We start from the raw sequence: 25,381 nt of genomic DNA on the forward strand, positions 1-25,381 counted from the left end.
CAGGTGCTGGGGAACTTTAACGCGGGTCTGATATAAACAGAGGTTGCCACAGCTCAGAGGGGCATTTTGTGGCCTGGGAGCTCCCAAATGAGCGTCTGGGGTCACCAGTGATGCTTCAGGGATGCTCCTGCCCATTGTGCATCTGTTCCTGCACTGCCTCAGCCCAAGAGCCTGGACGACACCACAGAATTTGTCTCCCCTTCGCTATCCAAAAGGGAGGGCAAGGACACTCTGTCTGGATGCACCTTCTCTGTCAGTTACAGAGGAATTACATTTATTTTTTGCCTCACTCTTCACCCAAAAGATTATTTCCGGGCTTAAAGTATGTTTGTTTTTCAGCATGATGGAAAGAGAAGTGACCTGACGCTACCTTCCTGCAAGGACCAGGCAGACCCCGTGCGCCACACCTGGGGTAAGGAGATCGTAAAATCTACCTGGGAGCTCTGCAAAGCCCCCGAACTCGTCAGACGCAGCGGCCACCCTGCAAAGGGTGATGATCCCACCTGCTGGGAGGCCAAACACTGCTGCAGGGGAAGGGGGACGTCTCGCTCGCAACAGTTCTCGAGCAAGACAGGCAAGCGCGTCTCTCCTCGCAAACGGGGACCTCAGGGTGTTGGTAGGACGGGCTGTGGGGGGAGGAATAACACCCCCAGTCATTGTGTGAGCCGGCAGCTGGGCTGGGACAGTCCCCCCTCGAGTCCAGCTTGTGCTGTAACCGCTCGATTGTCCTTTCTTTCCGTTCTGAAAGCAGAGGGGGGGCATTTCAACCCTGCTGCAGGTCTGAGCTGGTGGGTGAGGCTGGGAGCACCACAGGAAGCACCAAGTGGGCGGCCCAAGTCCTCAGGGCTGGTGGCCTCGTGCCTCGTCAGTGGCAGCGGGCTCAGGAGGTACCCAGCAGCCTCCCCGTCGTGCTGACAGGGCACGTCTCGAGTCCTCTTCGACCACGATGATGCCTCCTCTCATCCACTTGCTAGGAGATGACAGCGATGGTAGCCACAGACCAGCTCCAACAAGCCAAAGGATCGTCAGAGCCATCCATGCACGTGGACAGAGCTCAGGGCTCTTGCGTGGCTTGAAAAGCTGGAGCAGGATCCCATGAACCTGAGCGGGAGTTCACTGACAGCGCCAGGGGTTGGAGAAGTCACCGTTCTGCACATCAGCCTCAAGAATTCTCCACCCCGGCCCAAACCCTTCCCCGGCAGAGCCGCAAACACTGTGACGGCGCGTTACGAACGGCCCCGTAGCTGGGTCCAGCGACTGTTACAACGTTAAGATGGGGTGAGGGCGAACCAGACCAGAGGCCATGCTTGCTTGAAGCGCCACTAGCCTCCTTCCTAGCCCAAAATGAGCTAGCTTTGCTGCAGGATCTGGGGAAGGCAGCTCTGCTCCCACTGTAACACTTCTACTATTCCCCAAAACACGGTGTCTGGGAGGGAGAGCAGCTGGGGAGCCGCCAGGATGGCTCATCACAGCCACACCTGAAGAGAAACAGCCCCAAACACCACCGTGGCCTCACGCAGCCCCGCGGCGTCCCCGCAGCCAGCCCAGAGACTAAGGCCAGCATATGGCTGTGGAAGGGGGACGCTGACACCCCGAAGCAAGAGGCCTGTAGGCTCTGGCTGGCCAACACGAACATTCAAACCACTTTAAACCTCTGAAAGGAACTTCTTTAGGAGCAAAGCCACTCTATGGAGTGCAAACCAGCAACAGCCTTGGGACAGCTCAGACACATTTTGAAAGCAGAGCGACATTTCCAGTTGCATATCTTGGTCTCAGGCAGCTTTCAGCCCCACTGCCAGTGGGAAAACATTAATTTCTGAAGAGCTGGATGAGGTATTTTTAAAAAAATCATTATCCTGGTCTTTCCCACTGAGAGAGTGGTGTGTGCGGGGCTCCTGCTGAGCAGCATGGGGGCTCTGCTCCCTCCAAGAGGGTCCAAAAGCACGGCTCCACCTGCGTCCTGCCCCGGGACAGTTGGCACCGGGTGCTTCCAGAAGAGCAGAGGTTGCTTCACGCCTCTTCACAGCCACGTCTGAAGTCCTGCTGGATCTGCCAAGGAGCTGGACCTGGTTCCATCCACTGGTCAATGACTGTGAACTTGAGAGTAGCTGCTCACGCCGACAGCCTGCCTAATCCAGTCCTGCATCTCTGAGGGTAGATATGTCTGTGATGAAGCTTAACACATGTTCAAGCTGACAGAGCTCAGGGTGAGGGGGACTCAGCCTTGGCCCCTCTCCCTGCACAAGCCTTGCTGCCTCACAGCACAGCTTTCACCAACGCTCCTGAGCTCACTGCTGAGCGCAGTGGAAAAACTGGGGAGATTCCCTCAGAGCAACTTAGAAATTAAGTCTTTACCAAGTCGTTAAAATGCTGCTCACAGAGAACAAGACAACAAATCCAAGGAAATTAATCTCTCCTGGGTAAGCTGCTGTGCCTGCAGCAGCACCTGAGGGCCAGACCTCTGTGGGCTCCCCGAGGAATCCAATTGGATCACAGACTGGCACATGATTCAACCTGAAAACCTTGTTTTTCAGAAGAGAACGATTCTGTTGCACTCCTGACATTGGGAAGGCACAAAGCAGCGTGTGCCAATACCACCTCGGACACCCCCAGTCCTGTCACCCACAAGCGCCACAATGTCCCACGTCTGAGGTGCCGAGGGATGGGGAAGGAGCTGCACAACCTCCTGTAGGTCCCACCTGTAGCAGGGGACGTGACCAGAGGCACCTTCCCAGCGGTGACCATCCTGCCCCAGCCCAGAGAGAGGAACGGGGAGCCTCCGTACACCCCAGCGTTGCGGCGGATGCTCCGAGCACCGGCTGTGCCCCGGTGGCAGCGCTGCAGGAGCGCAGGGCAGGATCTGCAGACACAATCCCAACACATGCTCTTCCAGACTCCCAGTTGCCTGGCTGCGTCTTCAAATCTGGCGCACGAGAAGCTGTTCCAGGAGGACACAACCTCCCAGCTCACTGTCACTGGGCCCTGACCCAGCCAGACTAGAAGGGAGGTGCTGCTGTCACTCCCATATACATGGCTACCACTTGCCATCTTGAACAAGGTGACCAGCAGAGAGCCACTCTGGCCACCTGGGAAGAGGATGTGGGACTCCACACCCGGTTGCCACCCTTCCTGAGGAGGTCACATAACCCCAGCACAACTGACTCTCAATAATCCACACCAGGTACCAGCTCCTCCTGTATCTGTTGGAAGATACCTTTGTCCCAGCGAAGCCTTAACGCCTGCTCTAAGTTTAGTTTAAAGTCTTTCCTTTTTCCTTCACAGAACCACAGAATCATCCTGGTTGGAAAAGCCCTTGCAGCTCCCCCAGCCCCACCATGACCCTCCCCCTGACCGTTCCCAACTCCCCCAGATCCCTCAGCGCTGGCTCAGCCCGACTCTTCAACCCCTCCAGGGATCCCGGGGACTCCCCCCTGCCCTGGGCAGCCCATTCCAACGCCCAACAGCCCCTTCTGCACAGAAATCCTTCCTCAGAGCCAGCCTGACCCTGCCCTGGGCAGCTTGAGGCCATTCCCTCGGGGCCTGGCGCTGGCTCCTTGGCTCCAGAGACTCATCCCCCCTCTCTGCCCCCTCCTGGCAGGGAGTTGCCGAGGGCCAGGAGGTCTCCCCTCAGCCTCCTCTGCTCCAGACTGAACCCCCCCAGTTCCCCCAGCCGCTCCCCAGCAGACCTGTGCTCCAGACCCTGCCCCAGCTCCGTTGCCCTTCTCTGGCCACGCTCGAGTCATTCAATGGCTTTTTTGGGGTGAGGGGCCCAAAACTGAACCCCCTCAGCGAGGGGCGGCCTCCCCAGTGCCGAGCCCAGGGCTCAGATCCCTTCCCTGTCCCTGCTGGCCACGCCAGTGCTGACACCAGCCAGGATGCCATTGGCCTTCTTGGCCCCCTGGGCACACTCTGGCTCATGTCCTTCCACCTTTTTTCTAACATACCTCTTCTTGTCAATGTGCTACTGACCGTCCTAACAGGAGATAATCCTAGGAAAGGCAAGCGTTGCCACAGGGACCCTGAAAAGGGCCTTTCCACCTTGTCTCTCTTCCCCCGTGATAATTAGTCACATCTCCCCAATCTCACAGAGTACTGCAGAACCTCAGAGCCTTCACAGAGACCTCGGTAACTCTTCAAAGGTTCTTCCATCACAGCAAGTATCCAAAACATCCGTGTTTTACAGGTAGCAAAACCAGAGCAGAGATGTTCAAGGACTTCTCAGGCGGGTTATGACAGAAGCCAGCACTTAGCTCCAAGCCCACTTTCCTCCCACGGGCCAGTCAGCCCTTGGGTAGATGCAGTGGATGCACAGTCAAGCCCAAAGATGACCGTGACCACGTACTATTGACGGAGAGCCCTGGGACTAGGCTTCTCTCATGGCCTAATTTTACCCTTTGGGATTGCAGGACACTTCTCTTTCCATGAAACGTAACAAACATCCAAATATTCAGAAGGTTTCTGTATACCCTCTATCTGGAAATTTTTAAATGAGGTTATCTGTTGGAGGATGAATAATACAATTAATGATTTGAGGATCTGGCCTCAATAAAGGAAAAAAAAAACATCAGCTAACAGACCCATCTCTTGCTCCTGAGGTCGTTCTGCACATCAGCCCCACACCCGAGCCAAGGAGGGATCCCCTCGCAGAAGGGCTGGAGCTCAGCTGAGTTCTGATGTGCCCATCCTCTTGCCCTCTCTCTCCCCAGGGCCATGACCAATATTATTCCTGGGTCTTTATCATTTCAGTCACCCAGGAAGCTCTTTCTGTCACAGAAGTGAGGCTGATCAATCCCTGCTAGAAGACCCAGGTCCCTGGGTAAACCCTAAGAGCTTGATCTGAGATACTCTGGGCAGAGTGAGCCCAGGACCGTCTTCTCCTGCCCAGGCAGACCAGGGGAAGGTGCACCAGGAAAACCAGATGAACTGAAGGACGTAGAGAAAGACTCCATGCCCAAAACTCAGCACCTTCCACTGCTTCCCAGCATTTCTACAAGCCCAAGACTAATCTGGGAGGAGGAGCAGCCCCTTCTTTCCTCTGCTGCAACACCACAGTCCCCCCCTTCCCATTCCCATTAAATCTCACTTGCTTCACAACCAACGGGCACCTCGGCAGGAGGAAGGGGAAATGGTATTTTGCCACCACCCTGGTGAAACTTTTTTAAAATTTTTGTCTATGGAGAGAAGAAGGGTTTTAGTATCTGATGGGTCATTTAAAAAGGAAAGAAACCAAAGCTGAATTAATGAAAAGGGAAGGGGCAGTAGCTGTGCACATGCCATGAAGGAACTCATGAGAGCATTAACAGCTGGAAACTCTCCTGGTAGGCGTGGAAAAGGCACCTATTTTGCAAGCACAGGGAAGATGATGGAGCCAAAATTAGCATCGAGGGAAATGTGGATGCAATTCTGCTGTGGCTGAATTTTCAGCTGGGGCAGGTCTTGGATGCAGCGAAGCGTTTGCCCTCGTGCAGGACAAACACAGGACACCAGTGGCCATTCCCCGCCGTGATCCGAGAAAGCCAAGGCTGTTCAGGCTGGACTCTCTGGGACCACGGGAAGGTGAGGGAGAAGACCTGCAGCAACACGTGGAGCGGCCTCCTTGGGGTCAGCACAACCGTGAGCTGCTGCCCCCGAGCCAGGGTGCACTTATCGGCCCCCCCTGCTGAGAGCAGAAGGGACGACGGGGTTCACCTTTACCAAATAACACCCCCTTCGCCTTCCCCGGAGTGCTCACCTGGTTGTCTGCTGGAAAAAGGGCTTCTCAGCTGGCTGTGTCTCCCTGGGCAAAACCACGAGCGCTGAAGCTTGTGTGTCACCGGACTGCGGCAAAGGGCAGGGCTGGGCGGCTGCGCGGCTGGTCGCGGCAGGGACCCCGCTGCTCGTGGGGCACGCAACAGGGGAAGGGAAATCAAACTGTTTAGGGTTAGTTGCAGCCACGAGGAAAGGGGTGGAGAAGGCCAAGGGCTGGCTGTCATGCAGGAAAGGAGCTTGGCCTAGCGGGTCCCCGGGGGGGTTAGTGGGCGAGAAGCCTTGCCCAAGGGCTTCCTCGCGGAGGTGGGTGAAGCTGAAGCCTCCCTGACTAAGCCCTTCGGGCAGCACGGCTCCAACGGGGAGGAGGGGGTCTGGTGGCTTCTCCACAAAGGGGTTGCTCAGGGCACTGGGGCTGAGCGCTGCAGCAAAGGGATTTCTCGGGGCCGAAGCGTCCTGCTCGCACCTCTCCTCCGCCCTAGCTGGCTTCCAGAAATCGGCTTTCTTGAAGTCTATCCTGCTCTCTGCCGAGCACCAGCGCCATGGCCCCTCGGGCTCGCTGGCAGGGGGGCTGCCCTGCTCTGCCTCCCGGGGAGGGCTGGCCACTTCCACGGGGGTGCAAGGCTCAAGCTGGCCTCCCGCTTGCCCGGCGGGGCCGGCCACTGGCCCATGCTGCCCCTCGCCATCGCCCCACGCTGGCTCTGGCTGGGGTGGTCTCTCGCCACGCGCTAACCTTTGGGGTCGCACCGCCGGGCCAAGGCCCGTGGGGTGACTGGCTGCCTCCGGCTCTTCCAGAGCCGTCCAGAAGATTTCCAACTGGCCCGGGTCTAGCTTGGAAGGCGGGTTTAGTCGCGATGTACTGAGCTCCTCAGGGAACGGCTCCTGTTCGGAGGCCACCTCCCGCTCGGCCATCGGAGGAGATAAACCTGGCTGGCTCCAGCTCTCCTTTGCACCCGACTGGCCTAAACCATCCAGGGAGAACTTCAATGGGCAAGTCTCAAACTGCTCAGCCGCATCCGTCTCATTCATCTCTGACGGTCCTTCCCCCAGAGAGATGTCCCCTCCTGCCAGCTCGCGACCTCCCGCCTCCAAATTAGCTGCTGAGTCTGCAGCAGCAGATTCGGCATCTTCGGAGACCAGGAACTCGCTCCCGGCTTCAGCTACGTCTCCTCCCAGTGTGGGCGGGCTGGGAGAGGCCGGGATGGAGGGCTCGCTGCTCAGGCGGCTCCTCGGCAGCTCCACATCTGCCGTTGGGCCCTCTGCGTCCTCCCAAGGCCCCTGGCTGCCTCGCTGCACGTCGCAAGAACCCTCCTCCTCCTCCTTGCCATCCCCTCCGCTGCCCGCGGCTGCAAACCACCTCGGAGGTTTGGGGGGCGGCGCAGCCGAGCCAGCTGCCATCTCCTCCCTCTCTCGGGTTCCTGTCCACGGAGAGAGGACAACGTGCCTCTCACGAATGTCTGAGCTGAGTTTGAGGCGGCTTTCACTGGCCTCGAGCCGCATGCTCGCCTGGAGCCGGTAGACCGAAGTCCGTATGTCGAACATTTCCTCCTCGCCACCAGCACCCTGGGGCTCGGTCCCTGGCTCGGGGGCCACGGGGAACCGTCGTGAGGCCACATCTGCGAGCACCCGCGGGGGCACAGCTGCCACGTTGCTGCCTGCCAGGGTTTCGGAGGCGAGCTCAGGGCTGAAGGTGCTTCTGGGCAACACACAAGCGGCAGCGTGAGATCCATTTTTTGCCTCGAAGGCGCCTTTGCCGAGGAAGGCTGGTCGCGGGCTGAAAGCGCTCTCCTGAGCCCCACGCTCAGCCACGCTCTGGGTGCTCTCCGACAGGTCAGGAGCGGTTTCAGTGGCTATGGTCATCCATCCGTTTGTCCCTGCACTAGAGGGTTCCTCCTCATTGCTGTCCCCTTCCTCCCTAGCACTCTTCTCAGCAGTTAGTGGTGTTGAAGCCTCTTTTTCTCCAGGATTTCCCGCTGCAAAGGTGGCTGTCCAAACCGTGGGTGTGCTGCTCTTCCTCCTCCTTCCCATCGACCCCGCAGACACGGGGCTCAGCACATCCTCTATCACGGTCGCTTCCTGGGTTGTGCTCACCAAGTTCGCCCCCACGTCTAAACCAGAGAAATTTGTCCAAGACCGTAGAGCTGTGGGCATTTCACCACCGATTTGCGAATCAGCCTTTTCAAAGACTTTTGTCCCTTTCTCATGAGGCGGCTCGGCCGATCTTTCCGTTGGGCTGGCTGCATCGGGATCGTCGATGAAAGCCATGCCCTCCGCCACCACCGAAGCGAAGAAATTTTCCTTCTTCAGTTCTGGTTTGAGCCTGCTTGTTGCAAAAGCATCGAAGGTATCGTCCCACTCTGAGAGAGGAGGAGGAGGGACAGCGGGTTTCTCATCTGGAGGAGGAAGGTCTCCTTGTGATGGGGGAGTAGTTTCTGGAACAGGGACACAAACGCTTTTGGCTGGAGATTCTCCCTCCGGGTCTTTATGTCTTAGGGAGGCAGAGGGACTGCAATCCTCAGAGGAATAAAAGTTCCCAGCGACCTCTGTTGATGCATGCGGCCCAGACGGGAAACTAGAGAAAAAGTGAGTAGGTGAAGGAGAATTTAGTACCTGGTCAGCGAGGAGGTCCTCAAAGAAAGGATTGCTCTGCAGGGAGTTGAGGAATGGGTTGGTGGGGGACAAGCATCCGGACTGACTGTCTCCAATAGCGGGAGAGAGGTTAGCGCTCGGCATGCTAGCGAGATGGGCTACAGCAGCAGGAGGAAACTGGGCAGGGGAGCAGGGAGGAAAATGAGAAGGAGCATCTGAGCTGGTTTCTACCTGAGGAGACACTTCCAGGCTGTGGAGGGAAGACAAAACAGTCCTCCTGGTTAATGCTGTGACAGTGCTGTAAGCATACACCACACACACTACAAACGCTTCGGTTCAAAGCAATGCAATGATCAAATACATACTCGTCTCTCTTGTTAGGCAGAGCAATGATTATGGAGTCAAGGCGAGGAAAGGGCATGCACGACAAAAAGGAAAGGGCAGCCCTTCTTCTAGAACAGTCCTCACAACGTCCCCTTTCTGCCTTAGCAAGCCCTAAGGCTCAGCAGCCCGAGAGGTTCTGCCCATCTCCTGCAGCCCAACGGCTCAGCACATTTTTTTTTTGTCCCAAGGCTTCAAGGAGCTGTAGATCCGGAATACCTGAGCCAGTAAGAGCACGCAGGACTGAGTCTCTCCCAGTTTACATTTACCCCAGTGCCTTGTTACTTGTTTGGCAACGTTATCAGGATGCCAGCAGACGCGGGGCTCCCTCTCGCACAAGAGGGAGGGTAGTGTGGCTGCAGGTGGCCGAGCACCAAGAGCCGAGCAGGGGGGAGCACGTGGCCAGGATGTGGCGCTGGGTCCATGCTCTGCTCTGCCCACATGCCCTTGGTCATGTCACTTCGGGCCTGAAATGCCTGAATCCCCACTGGGGACCCCAAGGAGGAGGAAAGGATTCAGCACATCTCGAATTCAGACTCACTCCTGCACCTCACCCCGAGCTGGGGGTGTCCCTCTGAGGGACTACACTGACCTCTCCTTGGGATTTCATCGATCTTCCTTTGGGAACTCCTCCAGCAACGAGCATCACCCCACGCCCAGGGAAGACTTGCTGCCCATCCTGGAGGATTTCACATCACCCCAACTGCCACGCTCCCTCCTCCCAAGCCCCCCAACCCTTGATCCAGCCCTACCAGGAGCAAACCCGTCCCCCAGGATGGGGACACCCGGCACCAGCAACTACGTCGGCTGCGACAGCCGAGCTTCAAAGAGACCCTGGTCTTGGTTTGGGAGAAATACGGACATTGATCAGCCAGCACTGGGCATATCAAAGTTTAATGAGGAATGAATAAAGTAATTGCTTTGCCAATATGCACGGGGTATGTCCAGCCCTGGGGCTACATCTCGGTATTTCCCTGCCTCACCCGAGCTGCTGGGAGGGGTCACAGGCGGCACTGGAAGATCACGGTCAATGCGCTGTCAGACGGCAAGGTTGCTTGGACAACTCTTTTCATCCATTATTACGGATGTCATGAAAAACCTTAGGCACGTTTTAAAGCGCAAAAATGCCATCTTGAGGCAAAAGTTAAGGATGGGTGAAGGTGCAGCTAGCCTGGGTTGCTTTTAAAGCAGGCAGGGTTGTGTGCCAGCAGTGCACCTTGAGCCATGAGCGACGGACGGACTGGCAGGAGCCTGCACACACCAGAGCAGCGTGGTAGGACCCACTTCTCCCCACTCCTGGCAGCTTCAAAACCCCCCTCATGCATCATCTTCTGAGCAGCCACCTTGGAAAGGTGCCTAGTTACACAATCAATGCCACCAAAGTCTCCCCATCCCAGTTTTTAGGTAGGTAACACACAGTGCAAGCGGCCAGGCACAATGGGCTCAGCTCCAGCACCTGCCACATGCTATGCCAAATACTCCAGAGCAGAACTAAGAATTCAGGCACAAAAAAAGACCCGAAACCTTCATTTTCACTCAGACCTGCGGGCAGAGACAGCTCGTGGGTGCCCTCTCCTGCTGCCACTAAGCAGCAGTAGGGGCCGTGGAGCAGGTGCCCATCCCTGTCCCCACACAGCCCAGCTGCGCTCTGTCATGTCTCCACATCCCCATGGGTGGAAAACCCACTGTGGGCAGCCAGGCACAGAGCTCCACTGAAGAGAAATTGAGCAGCCCAGCTCTTCCCGGGTGTTGAGAATCCCAGAATCATCCAGGTTGGAAAAGCCCTTGCAGCTCCTCCAGCCCAAGCATGACCCCTCCCCCTGACCATTCCCAACTCCCCCAGATCCCTCAGCGCTGGCTCAGCCCGACTCTTCAACCCCTCCAGGGATCCCGGGGACTCCCCCCTGCCCTGGGCAGCCCATTCCAACGCCCAACAGCCCCTTCTGCACAGAAATCCTTCCTCAGAGCCAGCCTGACCTTGCCCTGGGCAGCTTGAGGCCATTCCCTCGGGGCCTGGCGCTGGGGCCTTGGCTCCAGAGACTCATCCCCCCTCTCTGCCCCCTCCTGGCAGGGAGTTGCAGAGGGCCAGGAGGTCTCCCCTCAGCCTCCTCTTCTCCAGACTGAACTATTTTGAGCTCTCGGTGAGCCCAGAAAACCTCCAGGAGAAGTGATGAGAGCCGCTGATGTGGAAGGTGACAGCCCTTTAAGGCACAAACCACCCCAGAGAGACCGTCAGCCGCTCTCTGCTCGGCAGCCACCCTCTCTGGACACCCACCCGCTCTCCAGGCGGTTGGGGTGCTCTGACCCCTGCCTCCAGCACTCCAGACCAGCACTGGGCAGCCATTCTGTAGAAGCGCAGCCCCAAGGCAGCAGCAGCACAGCACGACAGCGTTTGCTCCAGCAGACAGGGCAGCCCAGCTCTCCATCACCGCTCTTCCACGTTGGCCATCCCAAGGGTCTCCAGGCCACAGCTCGTATTGACAGACCCTCAATTCTTCCCGTTTCCTGAATGCAGAGCGATGTCTGCAGCTGCTGGGTGGCTCCACACTCCTCAGCCAAACACATACACTGGAACACAGGCTCCTGTTTGCTGCCACTTGCTGTAAATCGACTTTTTTTTTTTTTTTCCCCCCTAATCACCTTCAAATTTAAGCTCTCACAGCTGCCCACGACCCCAAGTCCAGCTGGGTGAGTTCAAAAGATCCACAAATAGGTTTGATCTGTGGTGGAACAGGGCAAAACACGGCAAATTTTCCTTTCCAGTTGGAAAGGGAAGGTGGCAAGGCCCAAGCTGAAACCCCACCATCTCAGGGGGGCTGCAAACAGCGCTCGCCGCTGCCTCCGCTTGCTCCGGTGATCGCTGCTTCTCCCTGGCACTTCCTTCAATGCTTTGGTCTGGAATAAAATCGCTCGGTTGTGATTCTGTTTAAACGGCATTTAGTGCTGAGTAAGAGCAACCGAGGCTTGATCCAACGAGCTCCACTGGGCTCTAGCACTAAATGGCTACAGAGCATTAATCAGCTGCAGGCTCCTAATGAGTGCGCGTTGCTAACAACCTTCACAGCTGCCAGAAGGCCGAGGGGTTGAAGTGGCTTCCCCGGGGGATGGCTGATGCCCAGAGCAGCCCTCTCACCCAGGCAGACGTGATGAGCAGTGCCCCAAACTGCACTGCACGGGTGGATGAACAGCTTCCAGGTCTCTTCAAACCCACTCAAAATAGCTCTGTCTTCCTTCCGCAAGTCACGATGGGGCTCACAGGGTGCTGGATCTCTGAGGAAGAGGAACTCTCAGCTGCACCAGCAAGCTGGTCCAGGCTCCAAACTGCTGCCTGCCAGGTCTGAGCCCCCAGGAATCAGAACGGTCGTCCCCACCTGCCCCGTGCCCCTCGTGGCCTAAACACCAGTGTCAGGATGCAACAAAATTAACTTTGTCTGGGAAACAAGGTGGGTGAACATGAATATTTTCTTGGAGGGAAGGAAACCAGAAGCCATGTAGCTTTGGCTCCAGCACAGGACCCAAATCTCTCCCCTGCCAGGCAGCAGTCCCGCATCCTCCTCCAGCAAAACGTGCAGCCCAAGCCAAGATAAAGATATAAAGACTGAACTTAAATCCATCTTTTTTGTGTCAGATTCCGGTTTTCCTCCTCCAAACCCCCCTAGTGACATTCCCTTTTCACTGCCTGTCCCCACTGGGACCCACCAGGGCTTGCTCAGGGGCTGCACAAACCTCTCCCAGTCACAAACTCCCGGCAGCAGAGCCCGTGTCTTTCCCTTGGGTTTTCAAAGCACCAATTGCACCGTCACCGTTCAACCCCTTTCCTCAGAACAAGCATCCCCTGCACTGGTCACTGGCAGCAGACCTGCTCTCCCCACAGAAAACCCCGTTTTCCCTCTCTGATGAAGGATGCTGGAAGTGCTCAGCGAAATAAGGAGCGGAGGACGGCGTATTCCTCTAGAGGGAAACCTCCGCTTGTAGCAGCCTGATTGAAGATCTTTGCTGCATTGAAATGCTGACTCACCCTCCTCCTCCTCCTCCCCTACCCCAGCACACAGCTCCGCCAGCCAAAATAAATAGCGGGTACCTTTCTGCCCTCATTTATTTGTTTGGCAGCACTTCACAGACGCGTTTTAGCCTCTCAGCAGAAGAAAAAAAAAAAAAAAAGGAAAATAAAATATTGCTGAGCAACCCCCTGATGGAAAGTCTATTTGAAACAGCTTGTTCAATGCAGGGAGATTTTTCCCTACAGATAGCAGCCTGAATTTCAGGCTGAAGGCAGCCGCCCCAGTTCTGCAGTCACAGAGTACCATCCCCAGCCATCGCAGCCCATCTGCAAGAGGGTGGGTAACTCTGCACCGTGCAGATGAAGGAAACAGCACATGCGCTGACAAAGTGGGAGTTTGGGGAGGGCAGGGCTCAAATCCACCCATAACGTGCCAAGGTTAAGAGCTGTGCTCAAGCTCGAGTGGAAAATCTCTCCTAGGAGGGCTGGATCCAGGGGAGGGCCCTGACCCCACCACTCACAAGCTGCTTTTTGCACTGTTTCCCCACGGGGCTCACCGCGAGCAAGGCGGGAAGGGTGGAAAACCAGCAGGACCGGGGTGCCAGAGGGCCCGGCAGTGGCTTCAAAGCCTGGCAGGGATCAGGAATTTCCTCCCACCAGCATGAGCAGGGCAGGATTTGTGCAGGAGGCGGTTGGGAAGAGATGGGTACGGCAGCCTGGGACATTTTTGTACAGGGTGGGAACCCAAGTGGGAAGCAGTAAGAGAATATACGCAAATCTTGCTTTTAAATAGCAATTTTGGAGGGGAAAGCAAGGGGTTTAGTTCTCTGTGCTATAACCACTTTGCTTTCCCCTTGGTCTTAACCTGCCCATCGTCCCAGTTAAAACGGACAAGTCCTGCTTTACAGAGATTTGCTCCAAAACCAGGGAATAAAAAAAACATAGTAAAGAGAGGATCTGGGCAGTAGGAGCCCAGGTAGATGGAACCTGCCAACCCTGATACCCGCTTTTAGGGTGAGAGTGGGGCTGGGCTTTACCTGGAAAGCTACAAAGCAGATTTGTCCCACCAGGGCTGAGCTGGTCCCAGTTTAGGATCCGACTTCACCACCCTGCTTCATGTCCATCCCTGGGAAATTCCGATTTAGCAGGCAAAAGGAAGGCAGAGGCATCCGAAGAGCCATTTTCCACGCTGGCAGGCTCCCCGCACTCCTCGTGCCAGAGGGAGAACATCCAGCTCCCTTTCCTGATCGTTTTTACCCTGTGCCTGATCCAAGGCAGACGGCTCCCACGACGGACTCACCCGCAGCGTCACCGTTATCCGTGGTTCTCACACCACCGTGCTCCTCTTCATCAAACTCTGCAGCCTCTCAGGTTCTCTGCTCTGGAAATCCCCGTTAACGGTGCGTTGGAGGGGGCTGTCACACGCAGCAGTGCTCAATCCCACCGACACCTGCGCCGCTCCCCACCGCCAGCCCGTCCGAGGACCATGTTCCAATCGTTCGAAACCTTCCTCCCATTTCGAGCATGTAGGAAATGTACTTTTTAGGAGTACGTGATGAAGAGGGAGGAATTTGGGTCGATATTTGGCCTCAGTGATGGATATAAGGGTATGAACTATGGGAAGGGGAGGTGACTGCCAAGGTGGGGAGTGATTTCACATTTTCTCCCCATGAAAGCAGCAGAGGGAAGGGGTTTTAACCTGTAAATGCCACTAATGCAATTATTTTTACAAGAGAGAGCACAATTTCTCTTTTTTCCTACTGCCAAGCATGAGATGCAGCCTCATTTTATCACCCCAAGTCACACTACAAAAAGCAGGACCTGTGGAGCTCTGATAACACTGTCGGAAACCCTGAAAATAGTTAAACCAATTGTTTTAGCCCCAGGCCTTGCCTCAAATAAACCTGCTGAGCTTCTTCCTTACATACAACCCTTGACCACACAACCTTAAAAACAACAAACCCAAACCAGTCTTTTATTCAGGTCTCCAAAGAGCAAACACTATCTTCCTACTGCTTCCATTCAAGCCAGTATCAAAGCCCGGTAGCTGCCACGGATTAGCAAAGCCAGGACTAAAAAGCACAGCCTTTGGGACCTGCTTCCTTGTCAAGAGTCAGCAAACAAACATATGTAAATAAGGGCTGAAAGTAGAAATATCCAGCCCTCTCCCCAGGTAAGAGCGCGGACAGGTTTGCAGCTTGAAGGGCAGCACCAGCTCACGCTCGCTTGCCAATGGCTCAGCAAAAAACACAGAGCAGAAAACCTTTTCATAAAGCTGAAGTTAAAACCAGCCGAAAGTCAGCGGCTTCCTTATTTTAGAAAGGGTGTGGTTTTGTAAGAGCAAGTGGTTAAAGACAAGCTCTGCCAAACTCGTCTTAGCTGGAGGCTAATTTAATCCTTAACTGTAAAGGCTCTTTCTAATTACAGACCTTTTAACTAATTTTTTGGTCTTGAAAAGCTGACTGCTTTTGATGTTCTTTCCCCAAGTTCAGCTTCAGGTGAAACTTGACCAGTCCACGATGGGAAAAAAGGTGAGAAGACGCTGCTTGCTCAGCTGATAGCAGCCACAAAGCTGAAGTTTCCAGAACCAGCAAAGCGGAAGGAAAAAAAAACCTTTCTGCAAGAAAGTCAAAGACTTAAAACTGCTCAAATTCAGAGGCTGGTTCTCTCTATAAAGCAAAGGTTAATCCATCTTCATCTCCAGAAGTTACACTGGTAACTGAATAGCTCCTCCAGATGCAGGGAGACACCCACAGAACACCCACCAGTAAGTGCGGCTGACCTGGGAGACCGCACGCCTCCGATTATCACAACAGAGAGGATACCAGCCCCTGTGTTCAACCCGGCACCATCAGGACCTAGGAAGCTCTTCAACAGCTTTGCCATGAATCAGGGGCATGGTCCCCAAGGTCGTTCAGCATAAGGAAGAAGAATAAAAATCAGGAAAGTTCAAGTTCTGTATAATTAGAATAAGTAACGACACAGTAATTAATGGGCAGAAAAAATGAACCAGGAGAGCAAAACTAGGGACAGTCCATCTCCCCGTGATGATGGAGAGGCCATTTTTGCATCTAATGAGCGCAGTCACCTCCTCCCACCACCCAGCCCGGGCCATGTCTAGGACAAATTCTTCCTGTAACGTTCCCTGAAGCCCATCGCCCCGGTCCCCGAAGGCCCAGTTGCTGGGCTTCCCCCTCCCAGACAGGCAGCTCTAGCACTTCACCATCCTCCCTTTGAGACTTTCTCTAATGTCTAACTTAAATCCCCCTTGCTAGAGTTTAAACTCATTACTTCCAATTTTCAAATTGCAAACTGCAATTAAAGCCCATCCAGATGCTTAGAAACACCCCAAAAAGGGGCCCCTGTGAAGTCATTCCCTCCAACCCAAGTGATTCCTATATTGGGGAGAGAAAACCCCAAGCAGAGGAGCTGCTGCTGCATGGCTCATCCAAGTTTCTCCTCACAGACAGCCACCCGCGGACGGGGTCCTCAGCACATCATGGCAAACCAACTCAAAGCGAAGCTTAGCTTCAGCTCAGCTTGAAATTAAACTGTGAGCAGTGAAGCAGATTTAAAAAACCACAGAGTGAAAACCCTCTGGGAAAGGCATAACGCTGGGAACGGGTCCAGCAGCTGTCACTTAAAAAAAAAAAAAAAAGAAAAAAAAAAAAGGCAGAGGGTTGTACAAACGGTGTTTAAGGGCACCTCTGCTCTGATCATCCGCTGGGTTGGATGCTTCAGCCGGATCCAACGTCCCCGCCTGGAAAACAGCCACGTCCCTCAGAGGGGCGGCGCGGGCACGGCTCACCCGGCGGGCTGGAACGCACAACCTGCCTCTGCCTCCTTCCTGGGACTGCAAAGCAGGAGGAAACCTGCAGGTTTCTCACCCGTTTAGGGAGGAGAAGGCTCCAGAGGGCATCTCCCATCCCGTGCGTACGGTGTAGGCTCTCGGCGCTTCGCTGGCTGGCTCAAGCCACTGCCTGAATCCAGCAGGGGTTTTTATGGGTTTATTTTTCATATGGTATCTTTTCTATTTTAAATCAAACAGGAGGGTTTTTATGGCAAAATGGAAAAAAAAAAAAATAGACCAATCTTGAGTGGTAATATCCTTCCTCAATCACACCATTCAGAGACCAGAGTCCTTTAGTCTCCTCCAGAAACAAACTTTGCACTGGGATGTGACACCAAGGAATTGCCGGGGTGTGGAGTCCCCTGGAAATGAAAGACAGTCCCAGGATGTCACATTTGTCCCTCCTGCTGTTGGAGCAACTCGAGGACAGAGAGCCCACACCCTGCCTGGTCCTCCCCTTCCCCATCAGCCTTCATGCCCCAGGGAAAGGCTTTGGGGGCGGAAAGGAGCTCCAGGCCCTGCGAGATGGGGGATCAGTGCCTCAGGGGAGCAGCTCCCTGCCTGCCTCGGGCAAGACAGAGCCTCCCCAGCCCTCGTGGCTCCTCTCCCACCCTCATGCCCCTCGTGGGACCACGGGTGCCACACGGCACAAGGACACGTGGCCTCGGGTCCTGGGGAAGGGGGGTGGCAGCATGTTCTTGCCTCCCGTTGGCCTTAAGGACCATGACATCTTCCGGCAGGGTTAGGAGAGGAGGACTTTGGGGGTGCCCCCTGCTCTGAAGCCATGCGGAGCGATGTGCTCACCCCCTCACTTACATCCGAGCAGCACTTTAAAATCAGTTTAACCCGCGGAGGAATCTGGTTAGGTTGAATAAACCGTGAGTGCCCTCCTCATTAAAGGAGGCTTAGACTGAATTAAAACCCTTCTGCTTGATAAATTAGGTTAAAGTCAGCCCAGATTAGAAAATCCTTATAATAAATCAACCCTGTAGATTCAACCAGCTCTCAACTGCTAGTTATTTTCTCAGGCTGCTTTTAGCCCCATTTTCTCGCTCTCACCAGGTCTCGGTCAACCTCTGGAGCCCCAGCTCAGGTGGGGGATGGACGTGGGGGATGCACTGTCGCGATAAAGCCGGCACAGAAACAGCACAGACCCCACGTTTTGTGTGCCACAAATACAGGGCTGAGGATTTGGAGGGATGAATCATCACACAAAGCGAGAACAATTAGAGATTCATAATCGGGAGAGGGGAAAGCTGGGGTGCGATGGGAAGAGGAAAGAGCAGGACTGGGATTAGTTACTTCAGAAATATTAATAATATCTCAAGTTACCAAAGTGCTGCACCCCCAGGCTGGACCAGCGAGGTTAATAAAAAACGCAGTTACATGTCACTGTGTCCCACATCCCACACTGACTGCCAGGGAAGCCTTTTTAGCTAATTAAAGGATAATGACCCTTTGAGGCCACAAAACCACTTGGCAGGACCACGCTGAGCCTCACCTCTGCAGAAGGAAATGTCCCCCTCTCCATGAAGGGGATCCCTCCCCTCCGCAACCGGGAAACACAACCCAGGAGGGCAAATGAAGTTGTTTTGTGGCAGAGGCCAGGGGAGGATCCAGGAAAAATCACCCTCCCTTCGAGAGATTTAAGACCTAGGAAGCATTTCTCCCACTATCATCTTGTCTGAGCAATGGGGACCGGCCCACCACTGACGCTGGAGAGCGTTTAACAGCGCAGCCCTTGGAGACAGGAGGCTGGGGCAGCTAGTTATTGGCCTAGACATCACCACCCCCCATTTCACTGACCTGGGTTTCTGAGGGGACTCTTTGGGCTCCTTTGAACCGAACCAGCTACTGGTTTTATTCCTCTCATCTCCCCCTGCTGTCGCGTGGACGGATGAGCCGTGGGAGGGTCCCACTTTCTCCCCCTGGCCTTTGCTCCCCGCGTCACTCTTGTTGCCCCCGTGGTGGAAGAGGCCGCCCTTCGCTCTCTTGTCTTCCTTCCTCATTTCCTCAGGTGGTTTGTCCTTCGTCGTCTCCGTGGAGAAGACCATGGGTATTGCAGCTTGAGTCGGCTTGTTCTCTAAGCGACTGTTTTCTTCCATCTTGGCTCTGCCCAGATGGTTACTGAGAGTGACGGCTTTCGTGGAGACCTTGAGCTCTTCCTGCAAGGCTAAGCTGGGAGGAGACGGGATGAACCTCGGCTCGTCTCTTTGCTGCGTCCTCTCAAAGGTGCTGACCCCCCAAGGCACCTCGTGGGAGTCGGGAGGGAGGGAGACGAAGACAAAGCCCTCCTCCGACCGTCTGGGGACACTGGGCACCGCTAGCGGCGCAGAGCTCTGCGGAACAGACACGGGGCTCTTTGGTGCAGGCTCGTCGCTGTAAACGTGGCTCCCGTTGATGCAGAGGGAAGAGCGGGACACGGGATCGTTCTTTGGCTTCAGGCTGTGGATTGCTTTGGGCTCCAGGACCGGGCTGACTTGGGAGACATCGTCACTGAATGCTCTCTTGTGGGTCAGCTTTGGAGATGGCAAGTAGTCTTTCACTGGGGGGAAATAAAACACAAAACAGGCAAAGACATCTGAGTAACAGGCAAAGGTACAACAAGCATTGTTATCTTCTACCTGCAAACACTACAGAGATCTATGAAATCAAACCAGCTTTCTCCCTCCCAGGCTCTACCAGATTATAATTAAACTACCAGAAATGCAAAGCACGGTCACAAGTATGTGGCTATACAGGCTACACGGTACTCTCCCCGAGCGCATCACGCCCCACTGCAGGATCCGGAGAGGAGCCTCCGTAAGACGACAAACCCCTTGTCTGAAAGGATCTGAGATCCGAGAATAAATGCAAGAAACTACCCAGGAGCTACTTAAAGGGCTTATGCTTCCGTGTGACTTAAGAATTTGCATTGAATAAAAGATGAGGAGCCTCTGAGCTCCACTCCGACAGGCCAGGCTGCTGCTCCGCGTGATATAAGCCAGGAAGGTCCAGCTCCTGCTTCTCCCTCCCACTACCTGACCCTGCGGCTACTGCTAACGCTCACATTTTTAGGGTTACATGGAGAGCCCGGTGAGAACTGCCTGGACTTCGGGTGAGAGGCAGCTGCTCTCCCCTCCCAGCTGGAGATGCTGTCTCCTTCACGACGGCACCAGGACGGCAGGGCCAGAGCGGTGCCTCCGCTCACTCTCCAGCCGCTCACAGGAACGTCACCCAGCAGAAACCGAGTGGCATCACGTGGCTTCAGCAGCACAGTGAGAAGCAACACATACCCAGGGACTCCCACCCAATCGGGGAATTTGCTGTCTTCAGCAATTAAACCATTTAATTATATATTTTGTTTTCAAGGAACGGCGAGAATTAATTCACTACAAGGGCCTTTTTTGTTTGCAAATCGCCGCTCTCTGAGCGCCAAGAGTTCAGATTGTTTTAATCACCAGGGACCGGTCACTGTTTCAGCTTTGCCTCCAAGCCAGAGGTTTCTCGTTAGACAACCAGGCAGCAGCAACATGCTCTGAGTCACCCAGTTTTTCCCAGAGTCTTTAGTGCTACGAGTCAATGTTAGTGACATGCTTTTTGGGGGCAGAGAAGAAACGTTCCTGGAGAGCCCTCACAGCCCGTGAGCTCGTGGTGGCCGCAGGGAGCACACGCGGCGTCAGTGTAAGTCAGGCTGTTCATATACAGGCTCAGCATAAAAAATAAAATGTTAAGATGTCTCTCCTCGTTCTGGCAGGCACATTACTGCCAGCACACAGAAGGACTTGGCGGGTTTGTGCAGGACGCTGCTTCTTAGGTAAGCAATTAGTTAACAGATTTGCAGGAAAACCTCAACAGTTCCTTATGAAGGGTAAAAAAAAAAAAAAAAAAAAAAAAAAAAAAAAAAAAAAAAAAAAAAGCGGAGAGGAATTAAAACTGTTATCCTCTTACCAGAGCGCTCCGTGGACAGACTGCTGTGTCTGCTCGGGGATTTGGTTACCTCAGGAACATTTGCGGCCAAGCTCAGGCTGGCAGAAGAGATGGTACTGTCAGATCCCAGGGAGGTGTTGGACTGCGTCAGGGACGACTTGCGCAGCTTGTTCTTCAAGAAGAAGCCCTTGACTTTGGACTTCTTGCCTCCGATGTCGTAGTCATCCTCCATGTCGAGGGCGCCCATGCTGCTGGGGATGATAGCAGAGGCTGACTCCAAGTCATATTTCTTCTTGCCTTTCACCTTGTCCTTCAGCTTGCCGAAGGGCGACCGTGGCTTGTCCTTCATGGACAGGTCGAACATGCTGGCTGTGAGGTTGTTACGTGTGAACTGGATGCTCACCAGGATCTCACCACGCTCTTTCTCCTTCTTCCCAGCCTTGGAGTGGAGCTTGTACCACCTGGAGCCAGAGAGGAAAGTAAAGGAAAGGCCAGTCTGTCATTTCCAAGAGCCACAAGCCGGGAAGACCTTGGGGAGGATGGGTGGGAGCTGGCACAAGTGCCCCAGAAGTCACCAAAGACCTGAGTCAGAGAGCAGACCCCTCCCTGAACTGCAGCAGCTTTATAAGAGCTGTGTCTCCCGTCTTGTCCTAACACTAAACACTACATTTTAAATACTGCCCTCCCAGTAAATAACCTGGCAAATGCCATCTCACTCACCCCAGTGTCGGATACTGCCGTTCATTTCAGGGGAAAATTACCGGTGGCTGAATTTTTGTGTGGTCAGTTGATATGTTGCTCTGAGCCCATGTTTAAAAAAAGACGGTGCTTTGGGCTTGCGTTTTAAATATTCAAGAGCCAGTGACTCAGAACAAATCCTTTCAAGTCAGAGACAGTACCGTAATGGCAAAGGCACTCAACAACATTCATTAAAATAAATTTATGTCAGACCTTCTGTGCCTCACCCTAAATAAAGATGCTAAAGTTTGCCTAGAAGTGTCCTTGCATCAAGCATTTAGAGGATGCTGCATCCCAGGAGCTCTTTATGGGCAGGAGAAGCTGCCATGCAGCACCTACCCTATCTAACCCAACCCCACCCTACCCAGGTTATTGGATTTTAGGGAAATATCTGCATTCCAGCCTGCAGTACAGCTCTGGGATCGATCTGCGATGACCTGATGTTAAGGTGGAGGATGCAGCACACCTGTACATCCATCACCTTCCCCTCCTCCAAATCCCTTAATTCTGCTGAAATGTCTAAAATTTGAGGCAGCCAGAAGCTTGAGCTCAGGAGGAAAAAAGGACTTGACTTTAATACCCCTCGTGCCAGTCGCCAAAGGGTCTGGAAGGAGACATTGGCTGTAAACACCAGCACAAAAGCCTCACCTGCCTCTGCGGAGGTTACTGGGGGATGCTCCCCACTGCCCTGCCCAGACACAACCCCTAACGCAGACTCTGTTCCATAGCTTTGCACACAGAGATAGAAGGAGCATGGGAAATGCCTCCAAAACATTCACTGCACAAGGGAAAAAAAAAAAAAACAAACAAAACCTCCCAGCCTCCAGTTAGGGCCCAAGCCTTGCCCAGGGAACAGCCTGTGCACTGGCGGGTGCCACAAACTGTTCGTAATCAAGCAGCTGTTGGTGAAGAGGATGTCTCAGACAACTCGAGGGGGATGCCCTGGGGAGGAAGCACAAGGGCTCTGCAGAGAGGGGGCGGTGGGCCAGTTCTCTCCCCCTCCCTCCTATTGCTGCCCAGAGAGAGAACTTGCCTCTCTGAGCAGGTACAAGCCCGAGAAAATGAGAAACTTCTGGAACAACCAACTGTGCAGGTGTAAGACTATATAAAGGCAACACCCCACGTGTGTCTTTTATCAACCCACCTACAGACCACGCTGGCTATTCCGTAAATACATGGGTCCAAGGGTGCTGATTTCCCCATTTCCTATCCCCTCCTCCTCTCTTCTTCCCCTTTCTTCTCTCTCTCTTTCTTACATACAGTCATGTGTATAAGCTTTGCAGGAGTTGCATTGTGACTGGTTGATCAGTGACCAGTTATTAGGAAAACAGTCGCATCCCCAAAGTACCTTTATTCGTTCTCAGGACGGTTATCAGTTGACTGTTGCCAAATTGTCTCCATTTACTCACTATAATGGTCAGTTAATAGTCACCAGCACAATTGTTCCTTGGAGTCTTTGTGGTGACTCGACCAGCTCTTCCACTAGCACGCAGGCTCTCAGGGAATTCAGAAGATTCCCCCTCCTCATATCCCACCACATGGGAATCCCAGAATCCTCTCGGTTGGAAAAGCCCTTGCAGCTCCTCCAGCCCCACCATGACCCTCCCCCTGACCGTTCCCAACTCCCCCAGATCCCTCAGCGCTGGCTCAGCCCGACTTCAACCCCTCCAGGGATCCCGGGGACTCCCCCCTGCCCTGGGCAGCCCATTCCAACGCCCAACAGCCCCTTCTGCACAGAAATCCTTCCTCAGAGCCAGCCTGACCCTGCCCTGGGCAGCTTGAGGCCATTCCCTCGGGGCCTGGCGCTGGCTCCTTGGCTCCAGAGACTCATCCCCCCTCTCTGCCCCCTCCTGGCAGGGAGTTGCAGAGGGCCAGGAGGTCTCCCCTCAGCCTCCTCTTCTCCAGACTGAACCCCCCCAGTTCCCCCAGCCGCTCCCCAGCAGACCTGTGCTCCAGACCCTGCCCCAGCTCCGTTGCCCTTCTCTGGCCACGCTCGAGTCATTCAATGGCCTTTTTGGGGTGAGGGGCCCACAACTGAACCCCCTCAGCGAGGGGCGGCCTCCCCAGTGCTGAGCCCAGGGCTCAGATCCCTTCCCTGGACCTGCTGGCCACACCAGTGCTGACACAAGCCAGGATGCCATTGGCCTTCTTGGCCTCTCGGGCAAGATGGATGAGACAGCAGGGCACGGAGCAACCCCTGGTATGTGATGGGAGAAGGGGAGAGCCAAAAGCAGGAGATGCCCAGAGGGCACCTTTTAATTCTCCATTTCGCCATGGCACCACGTTCAGACAGGGCAGCACAAAGCACAGGCCATGAGGGAACCATTTCTTCCCCAAAACCGCTCCCTCCTCCCTCCCACAAGATGCCTCATCTTTCTGCCCCAGTCCCAGCACCATTTCCCGTGGTGGCACGAGCGGGTGTCCAGCACAGCCACTGCCCCGGTAGCTCTGATCCCTCCCAGATCAAAGTATTAAAATTCCCCTTTAACAAGGCACAAGGAAATCAGACTCTATTTCTCCATGACATGGTTCATGGGCGAAACATGCAGCAACGGGAGGTGGAAGATATTTCTAGATGTGGGTTTAACAATTTCCCAATGATCTCCCAGAAAATAAAAATCCCGGCGGTGTCTTACATCCACATGAAAAGTGAAGTCACTGAAAAGACCAAAAAAAAAAAAAAAAAAGAACTTGAATTGTGTCCTCCAGAAGTTTCTGAATTACAGCTGGGGAAGTTATCGCATCTCGGACAAAGGGAGGAGCTGGAAAGCCTGGGGAGCCTACACCGTGCCTCGGGAAGGGGGCACAAAACCCCCAATTCCCTGCTGGGACACCTGGATAAATAACACGAGTGCACAGCTGGAGGCACATGGGTCCTTCACCACACAACTCAGGTGTCCCCAAGATGCAGGAGGGACAGGGCTGGGACTCTGCTGGGCACAGACACAGGGTTAAATCCCCAGTGAACCCATTTCTATTCCTACCACTCTCTTGTCCCACCCTCATATGATGCTCACTGCAAAATTTTCACTAGTCAGGCTTCAAGATTGAAAATATCCAGGCGTGTAGGGGAGGGGAAAAAAAAAGAAAAAAAAAGGAAAAAAAGCAGCATTAACCCCTTAAAGTAAGGCAGCGGTGGCAAAGAGCCACCAGAACAGGCTGATCCACTGCCAGGGAGCAGCGAGGGAGCAGGAGCAGTGAGTCAGGTGGACACTTCCCGTAGGAGCAGTGGGGAAAAGGCTGCTTGAAACAGGCTGCAGCCACAGCACATCAAATATTACGTTGTTCAGTTTGATGCAAGGCCTGGAAGAAGTTCAAGGGGGAAGGGCTGCAGCAGCCTGCCAGCTGGGAGAGGAGAGATTTGGGGGCTGAATCATTTAGCAGGGAAAAAAAAAAAAAAAATCTTGCAAGTGGTTTTTATATCTTACGTCATCCTGCAGAAAAAGAAAAAAAAAAATTCGAGAGAAAATCTGGGTGGATTAGCAGAAGGAAAGGCATGAGCTCCTGAGGACGATGAGATGTAACAGCCCGTAAGGGCTCTGCACTGGCTCAGCTCACACAGATATGCTCCCAGCACTTCCCATCCCATCACTTGTAATATTGTTGTCATTAAAATTAATCTGGGTGCTCGGTGACGGGGCCTTTGAAAGAACAAGCCTTAAAACCTGATCTGCTTCAAAAAGTGTCCGTTCAAGGAAAAACCTCTTGCTTATGCTGGCACTGGATTAAGGAGCTATTTTTGGTTCCCAAGACCTAATCAGCAGTCGGGACTACACCTCAAACAGGGAACAGAGCTATTTTTAGGCTGAGCTCTAAGTTTATGGCACAAGATGAGTGTTTGGGAGGATTAAGTTGTTCCATGTTGGGTTTTTCTTTTTATGAATCAGTTCCAGTGGAAACAGGAGGTGCAAACACTGCCTCGGCCAGGATGCGGCAGGAGAGCGGGGCTGTGGAGGGTTTTAAGTCCCAGCCAAGCTAAACACAAACTCCAGCAGCATGTTTTTGCTACTAACCCCATCCCACACCCCTCGGTTACCCACATTTCTTGCCCTCAGAGGGAATTCTGCCTTGGGTGGGGGAGTTCTGGATTGGGGTGACCCGAGCCCAAGTCTTGGAGGGGAACGCAATCTCTTTTATGGAACTAGATGACACAACTGGAAAAACAACCA

General features: G+C 54.2%; 1 protein-coding gene across 1 annotated transcript in view; it reads right to left on the reverse strand.

Annotated features, from left to right (window-relative positions):
* Nucleotides 1–25,381, reverse strand: part of RAB11FIP5 (RAB11 family interacting protein 5) — a gene marked incomplete at its 5' end in the record, with an annotated part of 44,299 nt that overhangs the window by 5,503 nt on the left and 13,415 nt on the right. The window contains 4 exons of the mRNA XM_026846883.1: nucleotides 2,728–2,860; nucleotides 5,732–8,317; nucleotides 18,372–19,110; nucleotides 20,496–20,935. Coding sequence (XP_026702684.1) covers nucleotides 2,728–2,860; nucleotides 5,732–8,317; nucleotides 18,372–19,110; nucleotides 20,496–20,935 — 3,898 coding nt within the window. The remainder of the gene's footprint in view (nucleotides 1–2,727; nucleotides 2,861–5,731; nucleotides 8,318–18,371; nucleotides 19,111–20,495; nucleotides 20,936–25,381) is intronic.

Source organism: Athene cunicularia, assembly GCF_003259725.1.
Source record: "Athene cunicularia isolate RWA chromosome 4 unlocalized genomic scaffold, athCun1 chr4_part1, whole genome shotgun sequence".
Classification (NCBI taxonomy): Eukaryota; Metazoa; Chordata; class Aves; order Strigiformes; family Strigidae; genus Athene; species Athene cunicularia.